The sequence below is a fragment of the Pogoniulus pusillus genome, chromosome 35, assembly GCF_015220805.1.
Source record: "Pogoniulus pusillus isolate bPogPus1 chromosome 35, bPogPus1.pri, whole genome shotgun sequence".
NCBI lineage: Eukaryota > Metazoa > Chordata > Aves > Piciformes > Lybiidae > Pogoniulus > Pogoniulus pusillus.
In genome coordinates this window covers 6,938,784-6,960,946 of record NC_087298.1, presented here as the reverse complement: position 1 = coordinate 6,960,946, position 22,163 = coordinate 6,938,784, and the positions used below count along the sequence as shown (strand labels likewise).

General features: G+C 49.2%; 1 protein-coding gene across 1 annotated transcript in view; it reads right to left on the bottom strand.

Annotated features, from left to right (window-relative positions):
* Positions 1-838: 838 nt before the first annotated feature.
* Positions 839-22,163, bottom strand: part of LOC135190255 (collagen alpha-1(XXVII) chain-like) — a 170,223-nt gene continuing 148,898 nt past the window's right edge. The window contains 22 exon segments of the mRNA XM_064171406.1: positions 839-2,311; positions 2,313-2,479; positions 2,567-2,689; positions 3,853-4,071; positions 4,824-4,933; positions 5,099-5,267; positions 5,695-5,760; positions 6,003-6,029; positions 6,361-6,396; positions 6,783-6,800; positions 7,659-7,694; positions 8,664-8,717; positions 9,181-9,243; positions 10,297-10,350; positions 12,384-12,491; positions 13,918-14,025; positions 14,391-14,498; positions 14,578-14,631; positions 16,156-16,209; positions 17,553-17,606; positions 18,537-18,590; positions 18,711-18,767. Of these exon segments, the coding sequence (XP_064027476.1) occupies positions 2,107-2,311; positions 2,313-2,479; positions 2,567-2,689; positions 3,853-4,071; positions 4,824-4,933; positions 5,099-5,267; positions 5,695-5,760; positions 6,003-6,029; positions 6,361-6,396; positions 6,783-6,800; positions 7,659-7,694; positions 8,664-8,717; positions 9,181-9,243; positions 10,297-10,350; positions 12,384-12,491; positions 13,918-14,025; positions 14,391-14,498; positions 14,578-14,631; positions 16,156-16,209; positions 17,553-17,606; positions 18,537-18,590; positions 18,711-18,767 (1,944 nt within the window). The 3' untranslated portion in view covers positions 839-2,106.

Here is a 22,163-nt window from a genome sequence, read left to right as displayed (position 1 = left end):
GCTTGAAGCAACTGAGATGTGATTTGGGCTTCAGCAATGAAAGAAGTCAGCTCAGCTCTTCTAACTTGCAATTTTTTTTCTTTCTTCTTGCTCCCTGACATTGTCTCAGGATGGGGACCTGGATGAGAAATGGGCTGGTGGCAGTGGTGGGGTGATGTACAGTGGGGAGGAGTCATCAGGATCCCAGCCTTGTCATGCAGTTAGTATCATGCTAAAGGTTGGGCAGGTCATGCTGTGACTGTCAACAGAGGGTGGGTGGTCTTGTGGTGGGAGCTGGGCTTCCCAGGCCACCTGGGGGGTCTCTGGGCTGTCACACAAACACTCATCATCCTTGAGCAATGGAGTATTTTCCCCTCTTGCCTCTTTAGTTTCCCTTGAAGAAACAAAAAACATTATACCAGTCCTGTTTCATTGCCTCAGTTTTAAATATTTATTTAAAGTCCCAAAATAAAACAAAAGGGAAAAGAAAGAAAGAAAAAGGATTAAAGAAAAAGGATAAAAAAAAAAAGGAAGAAAAGACTCTTTAATGAGAACAAACAGTAACTCCAGAAACACAAAACTGATGGTCAGAGGATAAGGCAAAAACCCAGGAGTGTGTGCAGGGGCAGGCAGCAAGCAGCAGATGAGCGATGGAGGTTTAGGCCGGGGGGGTGAGGGTGTGCCAGGGTGAGCTGCCCTGGGGGGTGAGGTATTTACTGAGCAGAGGCAGGGGCTGCATGGAGGGTGAGGTATTTGGGACAGAGCTGGTTAACCTTTTCTGACAGTTGTTGGAAACCAACCAGCAGGCAGTAGTTAAAAAAAAACAAGAAGAAGAAAACCCAAAATGATAGACAGAGACTCACAGATAATCATTTCCTTTTTTTTTTGTTTGTTTGTTTTGTTTTCCTCAAAAAAATAAAATCCATAGCTCATATATGAGACATGAACACTCCAACCAGGCACTGAAGCATTTCTGATACAGTACAGCTCTGATTACATCAATATTATTCCTTATATAGAATTCAAGATTACCATAATTATCCTCTTTAAAAAAAAAAAAGAAAATCCTCCAAATTTACATACAGAGACTAAATTTCTACAAAACTTAACAAAACCAAACCCCTCTAAGCCTGCCAGGTCAGTCTTGACGGAGGGGCCAGACAGAAAGGGTGGCAGAGCTGGGTTTAAATAGGAGCTTAGCCCAGGGAACGGCCGCGCAGACGGAGCCGGCAGGGAGGCGCGGCCGCAGCAAACTCGGACACGGCAAACTGACTCCGCAATAGCTCTCTCTGAGGCTCAGTGCTTCCAGATGAGCTCTATCACTCACTCCCCTCCCAAAGCAGTGAAGTGCTGGTTAGCAACAACAGCAACAGCGACAACTCAGATTGGCTTTTTAAAACATCCCGAAGGTGATCGCGGACACGGTTGGGGTCGTTGCACACCACTGGCATCCGCGGTGAATAAAGGATCCCTTTTAAAGGTGGCTGTTCCTCTGATTTAGCTGAAGGTTGTGACCTCATCTCTTCCTAGAGACATGATCCTGTGGGCTTTTTTTTTTTTTCTCCTTTCCTTTTTTCTGGGTCTGTGGTGAGACACTGTAGCACCTTCACATCCTTAAATAGTTTAAAGTCATATATATAAAATAATACACTTTCTTTTAAAGAGCACCAGAGATTTCACAGTGAGAGGTAGAAACAAATCAGACAAGCCCATCCTCTCTCTCTCTCTCTATTTTAGCACCAATCTCTTCCCCTCCTCCTCCTTCCATTCTCCTCTCTTGGCTTCAGGACTCTCTCCTACCCCACTTCTACACATGAGAAGGGACACTGATGAAGCTCACCCATGGAAGGAGGAACTTTGTTTGCTTCTTCCTTTTTTTCTCTCTCTTTTTTTTTTTTTCTTATTTTTCTTTTTTTTTCCCCTTTCTTTTTAAATCTTTTGCTTTTTTTTTAAAGTTCTTTTTTTGTTTGCTTTAAATAATATAATATATATATTTTGTCTCTTCTAGTATTGCACATCAAAATGCTTCCGGTACACAGAGCAGCCAGATCCAACTTGCAGCTCCACCTGGGAGACCTGATGCAGCACGTGGCCATCCAGAAGGCAACAAGCTCTGAGAGGGAAGCTCTATCCTTTAATTGCTTTTTGAAGGGAAAGAACATTTGGTAACTCAGGAACCAGGTAAGACAAAATGGGGAGGGGGTGGGGGGGGAAAACCAGCCCCAAGCAACCACACACCGCATGTCGCTTGAGGCTTCTCTCCATCTTTTCTTTGGTCGCGAACGAGCTTCGTGTGTGGCACTGCTGCAACCTTAGTCCCCTGATCCCTTGCGTTCCTCACGTCCAGATACCTGCTTCCCCCACGTCCTTGTTAGTCCTTCCAGCAATCTGCTGAGTTCAGTAGATCACGGGTTGCTGGAGCCCTGGAGCCGAGGGCTAGAGCAAGAGTTGACCCAGAAGATACAGCCCAGCTGTCCTTGTGGCAGAGAGGTGGGAGAGCCTGTGTGAAGACATAGGCCAAACTGGGGGTCAAAGCCTTGCAGCCCGGTTTCGATGGCTTTGTTCAAAGGAAGCACACGGGGCCGACCTCGAGGTGGTATTGCTTTCCTGGCTCGGATGGGGGCAGGTTGTAGATGTTGACAATTGGCAGCTGCTGGGGGTCCTGTGTCCGGAATGAAAAGAGAGTCCGATGCCAGCGTCCGTCCTTGATCTGTGCAGCCAGGGGGGAGAGAGAAAAAGCTGTTTAACAGGAGCATGCCTCATGGGGGGTGTGCTGGAAATGCCCTCTGTGAGGCAAGAGGGTGCCTTTGGGCTGGGCAGGTCTGCAGTGAGGCTTAGAAGGCATTTTGGGGAACTCTTTATCAAGATCAGATTGATGGAAACTGGATTTGAAATGGCATCACCAAACACAAGCTCCTGAAGCAGTGAGGCCAGACTGGACACTAGGCTGCCAGCTGAGCAGGGCATTGGGCTGAGCCTTTGGGTGACAGTTCCCCTTCTGCCTTTTATCTGCTGCCACAGAACTTTGGAATGTGATTTTTTGCCTTCTATTTGAAGGCCACAGATTCATCATGCATTGGGTTGGAAGGGACTCTCTCTTGTCCTGCAGTGAGCTGGGACATAGAATCATACAATCAGCCAGGTTGGAAGAGACCTCCAAGATCATCCAGTCCAACCTAGCACCCAGCTCTATCCAATCAACCAGACCATGGCACTAAGTGCCTCAGCCAGGCTTTGCTTGAATATCTCCAGGGATGGCAACTCCACCACCTCCCTGGGCAGCCCATTCCAATGCCAATCACTCTCTCTGGGAAGAACTTCCTCCTGACATCCAGGCTGTACCTGCCCTGGCACAGCTTGAGACTGTGTCCCCTTGTTCTGTTGCTGCTTGCCTGGCAGAAGAGACCAACCCCATCTAGCTACAAGCTCCCTTCTGATCCAACTACATCTCCAACTAGATCAGGTTGCTCAGGTTTGCTGCAGTTTGGGCTTGAATGTCTCCAGGGATGGGACCTCCACCATATCTCTGGGCAACCTGTTCTAGTATTTCACCACCCTCATTGTAAATAATTTCCTCTGATGTCCAACCTGAATCTACCCAGCTCCAGTTTCAAACCACTGCCCCTTGTCGTGTCACCACAAGCGCTTCTAAGCAGTCCCTCCCCAGCCTTCATTGAGGTCCCCTTCAGATACTGAAATGCATCTGCTTAACAGGAGCTGCTGCAGCCCCCTGGCCTGGAGGATGAAAGTGGAGAACAGCTAAAGCAGACCCTTCCTTTTGGTAGAATAAGAAGCACAAGGTGTGGCTCGAGCCTTGTGTGTGCCCTGGGTGGGCTCAGCCTGGCGTTTCTCCCCTGTTGTGCAGTAAGGTACCTTGCAATCATCAGCTGCCACTTCAGGCCTGAGCTGCCCATCTGCCGCGAACACCTGCCCGTTCCAGGCCTTGAAGCGCAGGGCTTTGTCCGACGGCCTCTCCGCTGAGCCCTCCCGCCAGACAGAGGTGTTGAGGCAGTGGATGGTGATGTGCTGCACCACCTCCGAGCTCAGCAGCCGCAGGAAGTTCATCTGGACTCTGCCGATGTCAAAATCCAGCTGCGAAGGTGATGGAGATGTTAGATGTGCCCCCCTGCTGGGGCTGGAGGGAGGGGGCAGCAGGGTTAGTGCAAGCTGTGGCAGCAGAGCTGGTCCCTGTGCTCTGCTTAGGCTGAGCGTGGCCGTGCATGGGTGGCCAGAGCAGCATGGGCACAGGGGCCAGGTGCCAAGTCAGCTTGGAGAGCTTTCAGGAGGGCACAGCAGGGTTTTTCAGAACCAGCTGGCAGGTCCTTGAGTAGAAAGAAAATCATGTGAACTCTGCATGCAACACACCTCTGCAGAGCAGCAGGTTCAGCTCCTCTGCAGGTGAACCCAGACATTGCCAGTGGCATTTTTTGGCACCAAGGAAAACCCTGTGCCATGAACTTTGCTGGAGACTTGTGTATTTAAGCTGACCTTACTTTTGCAGGTGGCAGAGAACAATGTGCAAGGGTGACCTAAACATAAATCAATTCAACAAAGCATTTGAGAGCAGTGTGTTTGTGGAATTAGGGGCCTCTGTTAAGGCTTTGGGCTAGTTAAACATCTCTGGAAACACTCTGCTTTGTCTTGACAACAGTCAACAAGTCTTGGAGGTGCTTTTTAAGTGCACAGGAGCAGTTCTGAATGTTCAGCTACAGCAACTCTGCCTCGAGGAGGAACCTGCTGTGCCACAGCAGTCACCATCTGGTGTCCTGGGACAACAAACCCCTGGGTCAATATTTTGTAATAGTAGTATGGGAAATGCTGTGCTGGAGTGGAGCTGTGTGTACCTTGGAGACGGTGATGGGGCTCAGACAGGTCTGCCCTCCGTTGGTGAAGTTACAGATGACCTTTATGGTGTCTGAAGAACAGCCAAGATTTGGGTCAATCCAGTAGGTACCTGAAGAAGTGGAAGATTTGGGGGTTAAGAAGGACACTTAACCTTTTCTGTGAATGAGAAAAGGAAGTTTTCCCTTTCGACATGGTTTGAAGGAAGGAGGCCCCTCAGGGCTGTGTGAAGTGGCCCTGTGGAGGAAGCAGCCTTTGCACACTGAGGGCTTCCTACCATCGTTCATCTTCTGTTCACAGTTCATGAGGTCTCGACAGATGCGTGCAGGGTTTTCCTTGGTTCCCAGGGGTCTTTTGATGCTCTGAATGAGGTTGCTGAGGTAGTGTAGAGTCTTAAAGATCTCCCCTCCATGGTCCAGCATGAGAAGGTCTGGATGTTGGTAACCCTGGAGAGAAAAGGATGCAAGGTTAGGTATGCCTTGGGGGACACCAGGTGCTGTAACCACAAGGGTTTCTGCTTCATCTGTGGAAAAACTCAGAGGGTCAAAGACAGGCTGTGCTGGCTGGGGTCCAGTGAGCTACAGCCCCTGTGCTGTCCTGGACAGGACATCTCTTAACTTCTGGCAAAGTCATAAGGTCTGGACCTTCACAAATGAATAACTCAGCAGAAGTGTATCCTTTAAATGGATCTTTGCTTGCACAGACCCCAAGACCCCAGATACTTCAGGATAACTGCAACAAACCAGAGCAGTTAACACACAAAGGTGGTAGAAGCTTGAAGCATGCAGAAAGAGCAAGCAGCACTGTGACCATTCCCATCCTCCAGCCCCAGCAGAGACCAGTGAGTCCAGAAGTACCCTCCTGCCCTCCTACCTCTGTCTTGAGCGCGATGTTTGAGTCGATAAGCGTCTGGAAAGCTGCCCCAAAGCCATCTTGTTGCTAGTGTGGGGTGAAAAAGACATGATCTGAGACTGTGAGAAGCTGAACATGCCCTGATGCAAGCAAACGCTTCTGGGTCTGGGGCTGCGGTTCAAGCACTGCTCTGCTAACACAGCATCTCTTGCTGGACCTGAGCGTGTGTCTTCAGGCTCCCAGCAGCTCTTTCTGGATGTCCCATCAGCACCTTGGCTCTGCAGGACTTATTCTCACCATTAACAACCACACAGAAAATGACAACTTACAAAGGAGGCTGCAATTCCCGGCGCTCCCTGGAAAGCAAAGCAAAACAAGGGGCGTTAGTTAGCCAGGGGCTGGGCAGTCGCAACTGCAGACACAGTCAAGGCCCTTTGAAATGCTCCTTCCCCTGCAGCTCCTCGGTGCAGATGAGGGGGAGGCAACAATGCTGTCTCTATAGAGTACTGGGAGGTGGTTGGGGCTCAAGCACAAGAAACACTGCTCTATTCACACACCCACTTTTGCATACGAGGAAGGGGACTAAGCTGTAACTTCCCATGAGTGGAGAGTCCCTCTGGAGGGTATCACAGCAATCATTTTAGCTCGTTTCAATAAAGGCTTTGAGCTCTTCCCACATATACATACCGGAGGGCCAGGGTGTCCTCGTGGGCCTGGAGGACCCTAAGGACAGAGTGGCATCAGTTAGTGAAAGAGTTTACAGTTCTGCTTCTCATGGTTGTCACCAGCATGAATCTGTTCCTTACTAAAATCCTCCACATTTTGGACATCTTGCAGCATCTGCTCTCCCAGACCCTTCAGGAAATAGGAGGTGGCCCCAATTTGCCCATCTCCTAAATCTGGGTGCATCTGTCTGCACTTGGTCCATTCCCTACTGCATCCTCTGTTCCCAGCTTTAGCTCCTTAGCTATCATGAATGCTACAACCCCAGGTACTTACCACGTTCCCTGTGTGCACAATTACCCACTCTGCAGCTTTACATTTGCTAAAAGCAGCTGTTGTATTGAAATATAAGATATTGGTCAGAAAAAGTGGTTTCAGATACTTACCCTTGGTCCTTGCAGACCCTGCAGGAAAAAAAATCAACACAACAAACACAAAAGGAAGAAGCTGTCAGAAGATGTTTGTAAATAACTCCAAATCTCTCTCTCTAGCTGTGTGCTGTTCCCAAGCTGCCTGCACAAGGGCTGGGTGCTCTGATGGAAAAACAGTAAGAAAAGGGTCCCAGCATTGTCTGCCAACAGCAGTCAGGGTTGTGGCAAAGGATGCTGATGGCTTTGCCACCAGCAAATGCTTGCTCTGGGGCTCAGATCCTCATCAGCCTGTTGTCCTCTTCTGTGCCCATGCAGGTGGGAAATGGTGAGCAAGAAGAGCCAGAGGCAGCACCCTGGCTCGTTAGAAATGTTGCTCTTCAGTATACTTCACATTCCCTCTATGGTGACAACACCAAGGAGCTATGAGAAGGTGTAAAAGTCCATCAGAGTTCCTGTAAGAAGGAGCCCAGAGGAGGAGCAGAAGGTGAGGATGTGCTCTGGCACATTCCTCCCACTATTCTGGGGGCTGCACCCAGGCAACACTGCTGCTCAGATGGGTCCTGTGCCCCTGGCCTGGGCAGTGTGTGGCTTTTTGAGCTGCCACTCGCTGTGGTTTGCTCCTGGAGATGCCATGGGTCATAGCTAACATGGTAACCTGTCAGCCTTTGCTGTGCCATTGGGTTAAGAAATGTTGACAGCAAAGTGGGTGCCTGGATGCACACCTGGATGTGCATGCACATGGACAGATGTGTATTGCCCTTGCGGCAGCCTGGTGCCACCACACTGAGCTGGAGCACACACAGGTGCAGTGGAGCCCAGCATGACTCTAGGGCTGCTCAGAGGGACCCTCCCAATGGCAGGAGATGCCCAGGGCTGTGCACCAACACTTACCATTTCTCCACGGCTGCCTTTGTCTCCCTTGGGCCCCTGGGAAAGCAGACAAGGCTGTGTCAGTGACTGTTAGCAAGCTGCACTGCCTTTGGACACAGGCATGGAGTGACAGGACAAGGGGTGAAGATGTAAGGAAGAGATTCCTTGTTATGAGACAATGGAACAGGCTGCCCAAAGGAGTTATGGATGTCCCCTCCCTGGAAATATTCAAGGCCAGGCAGGATGAGGCTTTGAGCAGCCTGGTGTAGAGGAAGGTGTCCCTGCCCATAACAGGGGGCTGGAACTACATGGCCCTTAAGATCCCTTCCAACCCAAATCATTCTATGATTCCCTGTGTTGCCACCCAGGAGCTGCTTGCAAGGACCCAATGAACAAATGAGCTCAGGTTGCCATGAAAGCCTACCCATCCCAAGGCAAAACCCAGCCACTACTGGGTGCTTTAGCAAAGTCCAACTTCATCTTCCTGCTCCTCATCTCTGCCACTGGTGGTCCCTGTACTGGACTCTGGGCAGGTTCCTGCTCTTGCCTTTGTGAAGCCCCAGCCTGATCTCTAGCCTGTGTTCATCACCACTGGCATTTGGGGGCAGGCAGGGATTTCCAAAACTTCCCAGAATGGAGCTGTTGCCAGTTTAAAACATTTATCACTTTGGGGGAGTTTTTTCTCCTGTAGTTTTTTTTTGTTGTCTCACTCAGGCCAAGTTCTTTGGGCAATCTGGCAGCTTGCTTTTGAAAGACTGCAATCAAATTCTTGTCTTTAGTCAGAGCCAATCTCTCCAAACACGTGCACTTAGCTTACTCCTTACTCCTAAGCTGATGTTGTCCCTACAACTAGATAAGCAGCCAGAGGCTAAACCTGTGCTTCAATCAAGGTGTTCATCTTAGAGACCATTTTTTCCCCCTTGATACAGCAGGACTTGGGATTTACATCTGCTGGTTTCAGGCACCCCAGATCTCAAACATGATGCTTTTCTAAAGGGGCAGGCAGCAAAAGGCACAGATACTTACTGGGCTTCCCGTGGGACCTGGAATGCCAAGTGGACCAATAATCCCTTCTTTTCCCTAGAAAAGAAAAGCTGTGAGTGACTCATCCTGTGGGAACTGAGGGTGGATTTTCACCACGGCAGGCACTGAATCTCTGCTGCTTTTCAGCAGCATGGTGGTGGCATTTGCTGTGGTTGAAGTAAAACTGGTTCAAAACGCAGGTCCAGAGACACAAGGCCTCCACAGTGTGGCTGCCAGGATGCATGTAGAACCTCAGAAATTCCAGAAAGAGGAAGATTTCAGTGTAACTGGAGTGGTCTGTGCAGTGGTCAGAGCAACATGACTGTCTCCATGGCAGGAGAGACCCACGCAGTGCACGTGTGGCTGCCTGCAGATGTGCTTGGGTGACTCAGAGGTGGTGCCAGAGGCAGCTGATGAACAGTGCACTGTGCCCCTTAGAGCAAGCACTCTGGAGCCTCACACAGACAGGGCATGGAGGAAGAACATTCTCCCAAACCAAAGGAACTGGAAAATCACTCACCATGAGACCAGGTGGTCCACGTGGTCCCTGAATGCCCTTGAAACCAAGGTCTCCTGGGGGGCCCTGCAAGCAAAAATGAGATGCCAGATCCCTTCAGCCATGCCCCAAACGTATGCCCTTGCTTACATCTCTGCTGCAAGGACAGAGGTGCTGCCTCGTGGGTGGCAATGGGAAGGTCCAATTTTAGATAAACTCATTTTGCTTGGAAGAGACCTTTGAGATCATTGAGTTCAACTGGTAACCCAGCACTGCCAGGTCACCACTAAAACACATCCCTCAGCAGCACATCTACATGGCTTTTAAACCCCACCAGGGATGGAGACTCCACTGTTTCCCTGGGCAGCCTGCTCTAGGGCTTGACAACCATTCTGGGAAAGAAATTGTTCCTCATGTCCAACCTAAACATCTCCTGGTAGAACTTGAGGCTGTTTCCTTTTACTGCTCTTTACCTGGGAGAAGAGGCATCTCCCCTGGCTCCAACCTCCTTTCAGGAAATTCTGGAAGTTGAGAAGGTTCTCCTCAGCCACCTTCTCTCCAAACTAAACAACCCTAGTTCCTTCAGTCACTTCTCACAAGACTTCTGCTCTAGACCCTTCAGCAGCTTCAAGGCCCTTCTTCAAATATGCTCCAGCACCTCAATATCCTTCTCTTAGTGAGGGACCCATTACATTCTAAACATCTAAAGGTGTCCCTCTTCACCTGAGGGAGGCTGGACAAGATGACCTTTAAAGATCCTTTCTAATCTAAAGCAGTCTATGATGCTGTGATGAATTTAATTCAAAGGCTTTCAACATTAGGAACAGGAATTAATGTCTCAGGTACAAACTGATGACCAATGCAGGACACCTGAAAGATGTTTAGGTGAAGAAACCTGCTCCAGAGTTTATAGAGAGCCTTTTTTCCTCTATCATTCACCCATTTTAGCATGAATAAGCTCCAACAAAGCACATGCAAGCACACACTCCTTTAGCAAATGAAGAGGCATGGACTAAAGGTAGCTGGAACCATGATGCCATTTCAGTAGCTTCTGCAGAGCTGCTAATAGAGTCTGCAGCAAATATTGCATTGTCTGTGCCCAGTAAAGAGAGACTGGAAAGCCACAAGGCAGCCTCTTACCTTTGGCCCAAACAGGCCCATGGTCCCTGGAAATCCTGCCTCACCAAAGTCCCCCTGCAAGGAACAGCCAAAACAGACACAAAGGACAGTGGTGAGCTCATATTGAGCAGCTTGGTCACTCAAAGACATGGCAGGAGTTCAGCAGCCACAGAGAAAGAGGAGAAAGAAGTATCAAAGGAACTGGAAAGAGGAATTACACAAACATCAGGCTAGAAGCAGCTCCAGAAGATCTCACAGACCTTTAGATCACTTAGATCTCATAGACTAAGCCTTTTTGGCCCCCAGATGGGAGATGTACTTGCACTACTCCTAGCAGATGCTTGTCTAGCTTGGACCACAGTCAGCAGAAGGGCTCTGATCTTGGAAGTTCATGTTGCAAAAAAAACAGCCTCAAAGCCCATTAGGACAAACTCTCCTTGGATTGACCAACTACTACAGGATCACTTCAAACTGTGCTCATTTAAGCTGTCAAAAAAGTGCATGCTCCTACAGCAACCTCCCCTGGAGCCCAGGAAAACCACGGATATCCCTGAAGGCTTTTCCTATTCAACCCTGCAGGGTTTTTTGCTCCATTTCATAAGAAAAACAAATAATAATAAACTATTTGGAAGGCCATCAAGCTTAGATGAGCAGATAGCATGGCCTCAGATTCCAGAGGCCCCAGTGAGCAGGGTGTGCTTGCTCCAGGGGCCTGATGCAGCAGCTCTGGGGTGCATGTCCTTTGGTGTTTCTGGGCAGCTCAGATGTCAAAACCTGAAATGACTCCACGTCAAAAACATCCCTGGGTCACAAACCAGACACAGAGATGATTCATCTGCAGCCTTAGGAAGATCAGAGAGGGAAAAGGCTTGTTTGGACTCTCAGCAGGACTATGTGACCAGTGCTGGATTGCACTTTATGGGATGTTTTACAATGCCCAGTTATAAATGACTCAAGCGCTGGGGTTTCCGACACCTCTATTGCAAGGCTATTCCAGAGTCAGGCTGGAGACCTCACTGCTAAGAGACCTCTTCCTGCCATGACAATAAGAAACTGCTTGGCAAGAGAGGGCTTGGTTGGACTCAGTGGAGCATAAGAAACTTTCCAAGGATACAAATTCATTTAGCTGCCCATTTATGGATCTTGGAAAGGACAACTGCTACTAAAAGAGGCATAAGGTCTTTCCTGTGTTAGAAGAACCAAGCAAGCCCTCTGTCTAGAGGAACCTCAGACAAAAGTAGATGGGAAATCAAAAGGGTTTAGGTGCCATGAAGTCATCTCAGCTAGGAGGGCCTGGTCTGTAGCTGTGCATCAGAGCAGGCAATGGCAGCACTGGGCAAAAGAACCTGTCCCTTGTGGACATGAGGCAAGATGATGATGTTAGTGTGTTGCTGCTTGGGGTTCATCTCCTCCTTTCTTTTGTATGACTCCTAATCTCTTTTCCTCATATTAGTTTCACACCTGTGGCCTAATTAGACCCTCTGATGGTGGTGTCAATCTAAATAGGAAAAGAATTCTCACTGTAGCCTCAGGCTGCCAAAGTGTGATGCTTCAGTGCTAATCTGGGCAAACCCACCAGCACAAGAAACTTAGGCAGTAAGGACTGGGAGCCTGCTTGGAGGCACCTGTGGGAATTGAGCCTCTGCCTCAGCGTGCTCTGAACTCACAGCTCCACTGCCCTCAGAACTGCTCCTGCACCTCCTACATGTCCCAGTGGAGCCACTTTTGGACAGCTTGGAGTGCTTAGTTCTCCTCCACTCAACGCTTCCCACAGGCTCTGTTCACCACTCTTACAACAGCTCTCCCCAGAGACCGTGCTGAGGGGTGTTTGAAGTGGCTCTGCAGCCTGGCTGCCAGCACACACCGCGGGCAGGAGGATGGAGTGAGCACTGCTGCTGCCCTGGGGAATGCAGGCAGGGCTGAGGCATCTCTGAGCACGGGTGGGCAGGGAGGAGCAGGGAGATGTGGACACCTGAGAGAGCTAATAGGGGGGTTCCTCTGTAAAAGACACTACCAAGGTTCGACCTGATCTTCCAGCCTGCAGGTCTGCTCCCTCTCCTGCAGAGACAGCTTGGAGCCAGGTCTGATCAGCTCTGGCCGCCACTCACCGGCTGTCCTTTGGGTCCCGGCTCGCCAGGGCTCCCTGGAAGGCCTGTTCCTCCTGAGGATCCTCTCTTCCCTGTTTGGCCACTCTGTCCAGGCAATCCTCTTTCACCCTAAAAATAACAGAATTCAAGTAATTCTGAAGGACAGGAGCTAAATATAACAAGGCTCAGCTGAAATAGCCATAGATGGAAAGCTGGGGAGGAGTGGCTCATGGGGAGAAGGAATGTGGCTTCATCAGGTCTGCTGAGGAGGGCTGCTGCAGGATGCACAGCATGAGGCTGGTGATGGGCACGGCCACGTCTCCTCCTGAGCTCCACATGGAGCAGGAGCTCCAGCAGAGTTGTACTGCCTGCAGCAGGGCTATGGACAGCAAGGGGGTGAAACATCTTCTGTTTGCACTTCTCTGTTGTCTGTCCTGCCCTGCAGCTTCTCATCTCTTCCCCCCAGTGGGCTGGCAGTTGATTAATCTATCTGAAATGTTGAAGACACGCCAAGACTTCAGCTGGAAGACTTCAAATCAGAGTGCAAAGTGCACTGGTGCAAAACCAGTGCTTTCCCAGCACCTACTCCACAAGTAAAGACAAGAGAGTGGCTTCTGAGACCAGCATCACATTTTGCTCCCCATCTCTTCCCCTTGCCAAGCACCAGGAGCAACACAAGCCCCAGCTACTTGATCTGGAGCAGACTGGGAGAGAGAAGCAAAGACAGCAAGAGCTTAGAAAGTCTGAGCAGCTGTAAAAAGGGGCTCGGGCTGAGTGTCATAAGGACACAAGGGTCTGTCAGTCCTTTCTGGTAGCAGCCTGTGATTCTACCCAAGGCAGCTGGAGGGCAGCAAGTGACAGTCAGTGATGTGTTAGGGGAGGCATGATTTAAATCAGACCCGGTTGCCTCTCCAAACCCAGCTGGAATCTTTCTATTTACAGAGCCTTTCTACAAACAGCTGAATTTCTGTTGGCCCACTTTAGATCCTGTGGCCAGCCTGGAGCAGGGCAAGCACCAGGAAGAAACTCCAAGGTCACTAAAGAAGCTTGTCCCTGCTTCCACTTAGAGTGATGTCCAAGCCCATACTGGTTCCAGCCGTTCCAATCCAGTAAACATTTGCTCAAAAGCAAGCAGCAGAAATTTCCTTTCAGCAGTTCAGGCCTCACAGGGCCATAGCTAGAGGACACCCGAACTTCCCGTGGAGTTGGTCCATCCTGGACATCCTACAGACAGGCTGCAGCAGTTCTTTTGCAACTTCCCCAAGGCCATGTGTTTTAATGAAAGAAGGATGAAGCATTTGCAGTGTGTGCTGTGCATCTGCTTCTGAGCTCAGTGAACTCTGACGAAGCAGGAAAGGTCTCTGGGACGTTCAGCTGCTGTGAATGTCATGAAAATGGATGGATGGATGATGGGGACAAAGATTCTCTGAGCTTCCAGATAAGCAAAAGATGGCAGCAGGTGATGAGAGTTTATTAGACCTTGGAGAAGCTCTGGAGACAACAGGCTCACAAATTGGAATGCTCGTGGTAGTATATGAGGGAGTCAGAAACATACCTTGAATCCTGGTGGTCCCTGTGCTCCAGGGAGTCCTGGTATGCCAGGGTTCCCTCTTTTGCCTGACATCCCTGTCACACCTTCTTCCCCATCATCACCCTGCTCTCCCTAGAAGAGAAACCCAGAAGAGGTTATTAAATAAGGTGCTCTGTACAGTTTCAGGGTGGGACAGGGGTGCAGTGTGACTGCCCTCAGCAAGCACCATGCATCTGAGCACAGTTGCCTTGCAGAGGTGTACACAAAAGTCTGTGCAGGCAAGTAACTGCCAGGCTGGAAACAGCAGATCAGTAGAGACTTGGCCATGCAAAGGCAGGTGCTGCCCCAGTGTGCATGTGAGGTGTGAAGAGGAGCCTATGATCTGCTGTGGCAGCATGCAAACTGGAGTATCTATAGCTGCACAACAAATGTTTCTCCTGGGCTACCTTTTAGCTGCTTTTGTTCTTGGTGCTGTAAGATTACGACCACAAACTCACCAGCACCCCAGGCGTGCCGTCCTTCCCAGGCACTCCGTCCACTCCAGGGGCACCCTCTTGACCCTGTCTTCCTACCACTCCTCGAGGACCTGGGAGCCCAAGGATGCCCTAAAATCACAAGAATGTCAGTGTTGGAGCTCCCAGGCAACGTTTACTGGGAGGTGCTGAAAATGGAACCTTTACCTACCGGTGAGCCTCTGCTCCCTGCATTGCCCCTGGCTCCTTGCTTTCCTTTTTGACCCTGCAAGTGGAAAAGAAGAAGACATCTAAAATTGCTGCAGTTGTAGCACAACTCTACTTGGCAGCTTGCCTTCAGGGTGAGCTTTTGGATACTGGTTGGGAAGAGTTTTGTAAAAAGGAGATGTACAAAGTCAGTTGCTGCAACGCTGGGGAATGAACTGCTATTTGGTTTTATTGCAAGTGAGTCTTCATATGTCTTGAGAGTTCTAGGACAGAAATGAGTAGCTAGGAGGCAAGGACCTACATTTTCCTAATAGAGAGCAGATGAGGACAAATAGAGCAGAATGAACTCAAAGGAGGACTCAGTGCGCTGGCAAACATTAGAACAAGATGCTTAAAACCTCCATCCTCTGTCAGTTCATTGAGAGCACAGTGACAAGTCCTCTGCAGGGCGTTCAGTAAGAGCTCTTCTCAATGAGGTAGCTCCCTCTGGTTTAGGAAGTTAATGGGAATGCAAAGGGTATCTGTGTCTAAGATCTGCAATGCTGCTTTGTGAATAAAGACAGTAAGAAGGAAAAAAGAATACTCCTGAGGCTTATTAGCTGTGAAAGGGATTAATTTCTGCAGAATGAATGGAAAACTCAGCCTCATCACCTTCATGAAGGCTCTCTTGGTGAGGTCATGCACTAAAGCACTTTTACATTGAAGCACTGCATATTCTGTGCATTGTTTCTCCATCTGCAAAGGACCAGGCAAAGAGTCACTCCTGGAGGGGCTTTCTCTGCTGGTCATCAGACCCAAAGGCAGTTCCAGATTGTCCATGGATGGGCAGAGTTCATTTATCTTCTTGCCTGGTACACACTTTTGCCAAGAACACCTACTGTTGGTTAAACTATCCTCTGGCATTACCCTAGCTGGGTCAGATTAAAGACCCTGACATCTGCCAAAAGGGAGCAGGAATTTGCTGGATATTGTAGCCACATTCTTATGTTTTAACAAATGAAGTCCCTGATCTGTGAGAATAATTAGTAAGCTGCCATTATAGCCAGATGTGGAGGTAGGAGTAGGTTTGAGGTGCCCCAGTGAACCTTGAAGGACCCATGTGCACTGTGCTTTCTGGCTCAATAAAGGCAAGATGTTAGAGGGAGTCTTCCAAGAAAAATAACTCTCTGGATATATGGACATCAAATTTGGAAGGCTTCAAGCCAGCAAAATTTATGGTTCAAGTGGAAGAGAGACACTTGCCTGGCTCTGACCTCCTTAGGGACAGGCAAGCCAGCTGTGGCTGGAGGCATCACATACAGGAGGATGGGAGAGAAACACAACCCATGGCAATGGCTGCAGACCTGCCCGAGATTCACCCATCATGCTGCAGCTGTAATTGTCTTGATCTTCTCCAGCTCCACAAAGCCAGCAAATGGTTGGGTTTGAAATACATGTTTACAGCCTCCCACTGGGATCTCCAGTCTTTTGAGGCACAGAGCATAGGCCAAAGGACACATGCTGGCAAAACCCACAACAGTCCTCTTAATTAGACATCTTCTTTAGACTTGGGACACTGTAAATCCACCCTGCTGAAACCTACCACATCACCTTTGGATCCCTTTGCTCCTGGCTGGCCTGGTGGTCCAGGATGCCCCTAGAAAGCATAAATAAGAAAAAAAAATCAGCTTGAACTTCTCTTCTGGCACTATCTTGCACAAAGCACAAAGAACAGCATTTTTTGCACCCTAACAATGCTGACCGTATGGAAACAACTCAGGGCAACAGCCTGTGCTCAGATAGGCCTCCTGGGGAAGAAGGAGCAAGGAGCTGTCTCCAGAGAGCATTTAGCAGGGTGTCAATTGGAGAAGCAGCAATGCTGCCTTCTCACTTGGGTGGTGGTTGTATTTGTGGAGATCATCCACTGAATTCCAGATGGTGCCTGGAAAACGGCGCTGAGCAGTGGGCAGGGAGGAGCCTGTCTGGAGAGAGGTGCTGCAGAAGCAAGGTGCAGAACAGCTTGTCCACTGACTCCATCTCTAGTGCTGGTACCACCTCTCTCTTGCAGGCTGCAGCCCTTTCCCTGCTTTCACCTGGATGTTAGAAAGCTACCTAAGGAGGAGTAAAGCAGAGAGGCTATTTCACTACTCTCTTAGTGGTCTCTTGCCCGAGACATGTCTCCATCTTTTAATTTGTCCAGCCAGGGGGTTTGATTTGTGTCTGTTTGTGTCAGAGGCCATTTCTGGACTAATGTCAAGTAAATGTAAATCAGGACACACTTGTAGAGCTCTCCTTCAGCTGCTTAGCTACCTGTTTCTGATGAGCCTTTACTAAAGACAATCCAAAGCTCCTACTCTCATCTGAAACACTGACATCAGAAGAAGTCACATCCCCTGGGGAACGCAGCCCATTTCTAGGCCATAGGACAGAGCACTAAGATTTTACCCTCCAAAACAGAACTTGTTCTTCCCAGCAGCTCTACAAAGAAGGGGAATTAATTGAACAAAGACCATTTGCATTGCTGCACTCAGGCTGCAATCATCTCATGTACAAAGTAGGTGCTGCTGTATGTAGCAAGGGAATAAAAAGTTCTCCCCTTAACTTTGGATTTGACCCCATCTTTCATAACTGCACTGGGCTGAGAGGAAACACCACGCAGGCAGGACACCACAGTCTCACCTCACACTGGACCAGCTCTCACCAGCAGCAAGGCAAATGTATCATTTCCAAGCAGATCATCCCACGGCCATCTCCCACTGCCCATCTCTAGTCCTTCTTGGGTCATTCAGAGAAGAGTTTTGGAGATAGGTTTCTGGGAGTGCTCCATTTATTAGTCCCAAGATGTGACTCATGTATGGCCATTCTTTAGGCCAGGCTTATGGGAATGTTGCATTTCACAGCTCACCACAGATTCCCTTCTTCAGCCCTTCCTACCCTCCTTTTTGCACCTGTCTTTCTCATGCACATGACATCAGCTTACAATAAAGCAGCATCTCTTACAGGTAAGCCTTGCTGTCCAGGTTTTCCTCTTTCTCCATCAAGCCCTTCTTGACCCTGAAATAATAAAACAACAGAGTTCTTGGTTAGTTTTGTGGCAATGGGAAACAAAAAGTGGCTGTACCATGTGGGGCAGAAGATGATTTAAGTATCTGCTAATATAGCAGTGTTGAAGTTTGAGTAGTGCAGATGCTCCTGTGGCTACACACTGGAAAAAAACCACCAAGAGGAACTGCTAACCACCACCTAAGCAGTGAAAGTGACTTTCTAACATGTGCCTAAATGCATACAGCACTAAAGTAGAACAGTTAGAAACTGCTGTCCTACAAAATAAGGCAGCAGCACTGCTACCCTGGTGGAGTTAAACTCTTCTATTGCTCTGACCAGCTGCTTTTGCATGGAGGTAAGACTCAGTCCACAGAGCCTTTGCAGATCAGCTTCAGCCAGCTGGCATCTCCTGCAAAGAGGCAATCAAGAGCACAGCAGAATAATTCCTAGCCCTGGTCTTGCTTTTGAGAGCAATCCCAATAGGATTTTAGGAAGCTTCCAAACCTCCAAGGTGAAAGAGATATTCCCATGTAAGAATCTACAGCTACTGGCCCATCAGTCTTGAATTTTGTCCAGCACTGGCATGGCTTTCTTTGGACACATCTTTCCCAGGCTAAATCCTTGATCATCACAAACCCTTCTGGTGAGATGGTCCTGCTTAGTCTTTCAGTCTAATGTGCTCAGGCAGGTGCCTGGCATAGTGAGATGCTGACCTGCAGGGCCTCCACTTGACTTCAACATAATTTGTAAGCACTTGAGGCAGATCTGTCTGAATTCCTCCTTGTCTAAAACACAGCCACAGACAGCAGCTGGTGAGGGACAACTTGGTTACAAATTGTGGCTGCTGGGCACAGGGTAGACCTTCTGTGGGCTGATGCAGATTGGAAGCACCTCCTCAAGACAAGTATTTCTGAAGCAGGTATTTAGAATAAGACTTACAGGATAACCAGGGTCTCCAGGCTCCCCTCGATCTCCTCTGTCACCAACAGGGCCCTACAGCAACATAACAAATACCTCAGTGGCTTGGGGGTGTTCTACAAGCAAGGAAGCAACACCTAATTCCCCAGCAAAAACAAGGTCAGGACTTATTGCAGAAGGGATGCAACATCTTACTCTGTCTCCAGGTGGTCCCTGTGGGCCTTCTACCTTCCCATCATCACCTTGTTGTCCCTGTGAATAAAAATGCTGGCATTAATACAAATTCGAAGGCAGATGCTTTTGTAGAGACCTGACCCAGACCTCCCCTATCCTGGGCTCCTAAGTCAAAGCCTCTGTGGAATTTATTGATTTTTTCCTCCACAGAAAGTCTAAACAATTGTGGTTTGGTTGTGTTTCACAAGCTGGAGGACATCCACTCTTCCCACTGCTTTCCTGGTTCCTTTGGTGGTTGGTTGTGCCTGGCCTGACAGTCTTCCCTCAGGAGCCAGGTGCAAAGGGCTACTCTCAGCAACTCCCCAACCAAAGCAAGAAGCATGGAATTACAACAACACAGGGGATGGTTCTCTGCTGCTGCATGTTATTGCTGACAGGCAAAACAAACTCTGGAGCTAAGCATTTCCCCACCCTCACTGAGTGCTGCCCAGGCTGCCATGGGAACAAGAGTGGTCTGGGTGGCCTCTCTAGATGTGTGCCACCATTGTGGGCTTGTCTTTCACTGACGAGGTGAGAAGGTCAGCCCCTCACGCACTGATTGTGTGAGAGCAGCTCCATAGCAAGAGCTCCTTTGATGTTGCAGCTACTGGAGAGAGGAGGTCTGGAAGGTTCTGCCCCGGCGGAAGCTGCTGCTGGGAGTGCTTGGGGTGCTCCTAGAGCCTTGAATATCCCGATCCATGCAAAGGCAAGTTTTCCACAGACTTCTTAGTTCTCAGTGGCTGCATCAGCCCCTCCTGATGTATTTCCAACTCTCTTTGACTTTGTCTCTAGGCTACTCTGATCTTCAGTTCAAACTGCAGCTGCTGATAGTAAGAGTGCTTGGGCAGCTTCACAGAGGTCCTGCCTCTTGGAGAAGACATCTGGAGTGCTTTGCTGGTATATGATGTTTGGTAAAGGCACATCTGGAGCAGTGAATTACCTTCAGTGAAACAACTCAGGCAGTGAGGCCAACCTGGAGGAAGTGAGCCACAGCTTGGAATCCGGGCATTGGCACAGCTCAGAGGGACATGCTGACCCACACTGACTTCTCACAGGCTGAGCACCACTATCAACATTGACAGCTTGCCAGAATGAGGTTCAAAATTTGGTAAAATCCCTTGTAGTCAACCTCAAGAGGTAGCAGAAGGCTCCGTGCATCTCTCTCCATGACATGCTTGATGACAGTGACATTTTCTCCCTCTGCTGCCATGGGTCTTGGATGGATGTTGTCAGCATTTCATGTATGCTCACAGGTTATGGCCACACTGTCCTTGAGATCATGTACTGGCTGGAGGACTCCAGCATACTTGTCTGGAGTTTTGGGGGAGGTATCATGGTAGAAGAATTACATAGAGAGAAACTGTGCCAGGATGGCCTGAGAATATAATACAGATGGAGAAATCTGGGTGGCACAGTAGGAAGAAAGGAAGGTAATGCTTAAAAGGCTCTGCCAACAGTTTACAGTGCTACTGAGCTTGCTGGGTGAAGTCAGCCACAGAATACTTGGCAACTGGTTTGCTTTCTCACCGCTACCAAAAGAATGGAGGCCAGAAGGGAAACAAAGCCTCCACTTCCCAAGTCTCACCAAACCCCAGTAGTAGCCCAGTATATGTGTTACTATGCAGAAACCTTGGCACTGATTGCTTCTTTCCAAACAGGATGGGCACACTTTGCCATTTGGGAGGTGAGATGAGGATGATGAACTCAAAGAAAGCTCTTAATTCTGGGGACCCTTGTAGAGCATCAAGACTCACAGACTTCCTTCCCAAAGCTGAGCTGTGGGTCTTTTTGTCTCCTTGAGTCTAATTCCCACCTTGTCCTTTGTCTTCTGACTGACAAAATCTTTCAGCCTGGTCACTTCTAGGTCTCCAAGACTGAGCTCCTCTAAGACTTCCTAATGCCTCAGCTGCCCAAGAGGGAGATGAAAGGTCTGCACTAATTCTTTGGAAAGTTGCAGTGCAAAAGAGTTAGAGTAAAGGGCAGCAAAGTAAACATGTTGGAATACAAATGGAAAATGCATGGAGAAGAAGGGAAGGCTTGTTGTTGTTGGCTCCTGTCCCAAAGTGAGATACTCCAGTTTGTAATTTTTAAAAGGATCCCATCTGGACTGCTTTAAGCAGCTGCCAAGTGCAGGCGTCTGCTCCGAGCAAGGCCTCTTTGGGAAGCTGTAAACGTATTAAAAGCGGAGCAGTATGTGGCTGGTACGGCACAAGGGAGCTGGATTCCCCACAGCTGCCTCTCACCACGCTGCTTTCTTCTTGGGGAGAGGGAAGACCTTCCCCACCCTCCCCCATGCTCCTCCAGCACAGCACAGCACAGCACAGGGCAGTCATGCTCCCATCTCTGTTCCCTCTTCATTTCTGATGATTCAGGCTTTCATTTTCCTGTTTGCATGCGTGCAGGAGGTTACAGGTGTCCAGAGGGAGGGAATCTGTGTATCCTTAGGCTGGGCCCAGGACATTCTTAGCAGATAAGGAAGGATGGATAAGAAAACTTATATGGAAGTTTTTTCTGGAGCACTTGAATGCTGCAGGGATTGGTGCTAGAGGCTCAGAATGTGCGATGCTGTGCTCTGCTCATTCAGCTGGAGCTGCCCCCCAGTAAGATGCAAGCAGATCTGCTGACCTTCCAGGAAGATAGGAGCGAGGTCTGTCTGTCAAAGGTCTCTGACAGACCTGGCTGTTCTCAGCAGGACATGTTAAATGCTTTGGTGTTTGTCAGGCTTCAGCCTGGACACTTGCAGATAGAATTCATTTTACTACCCGTGTTGCTATGCTCTCATGACACAAGATCCAGATCATCTCCAAGGGAGTGATCTTCTAGCATCCATTTGCAGAAGAATATTTTGGTGGTGAAGGGGAGCACCAAGTGCTTCAGCTTAGTAATTTGCTACTGAAGCAATGAAATGTTGAAATGATGGGAGCTTTCCAGAAGGTGGCAACTTACAGTCTTTTAAAATAGAAAACCATAGAATCATAGAATCAACCAGGTTGGAAGAAACTTCCAAGATCATCCAGTCCAACCTAGCACCCAGCCCTAGCCAGTGAGCCAGACCATGGCACTAAGTGCCTCATCCAGGCTTAGCCTGGACATCTCCAGAGATGGCGACTCCACCACCTCCCTGGGCAGCCCATTCCAATGCCAATCACTCTCTGGCAACAACTTCCTCCTAACATCCAGCCTAGAGCTCCCCCAGCACAACTTGAGACTGTGTCCCCTTGTTCTGTTGCTGGTTGCCTGGCAGAAGAGACCAACCCCACCTGGCTACAGCCTCCCTTCAGGTAGTTGTAGACAGCAATGAAGTCTGCTGAGCCTCTTCTGCAGGCTGCACACCCCCAGCTCCCTCAGCCTCTCCTCACAGGGCTGTGCTCCAGACCCCTCACCAGCCTTGCTGCCCTTCTCTGGACATGTTCCAGTACCTCAACGTCTCTCTTG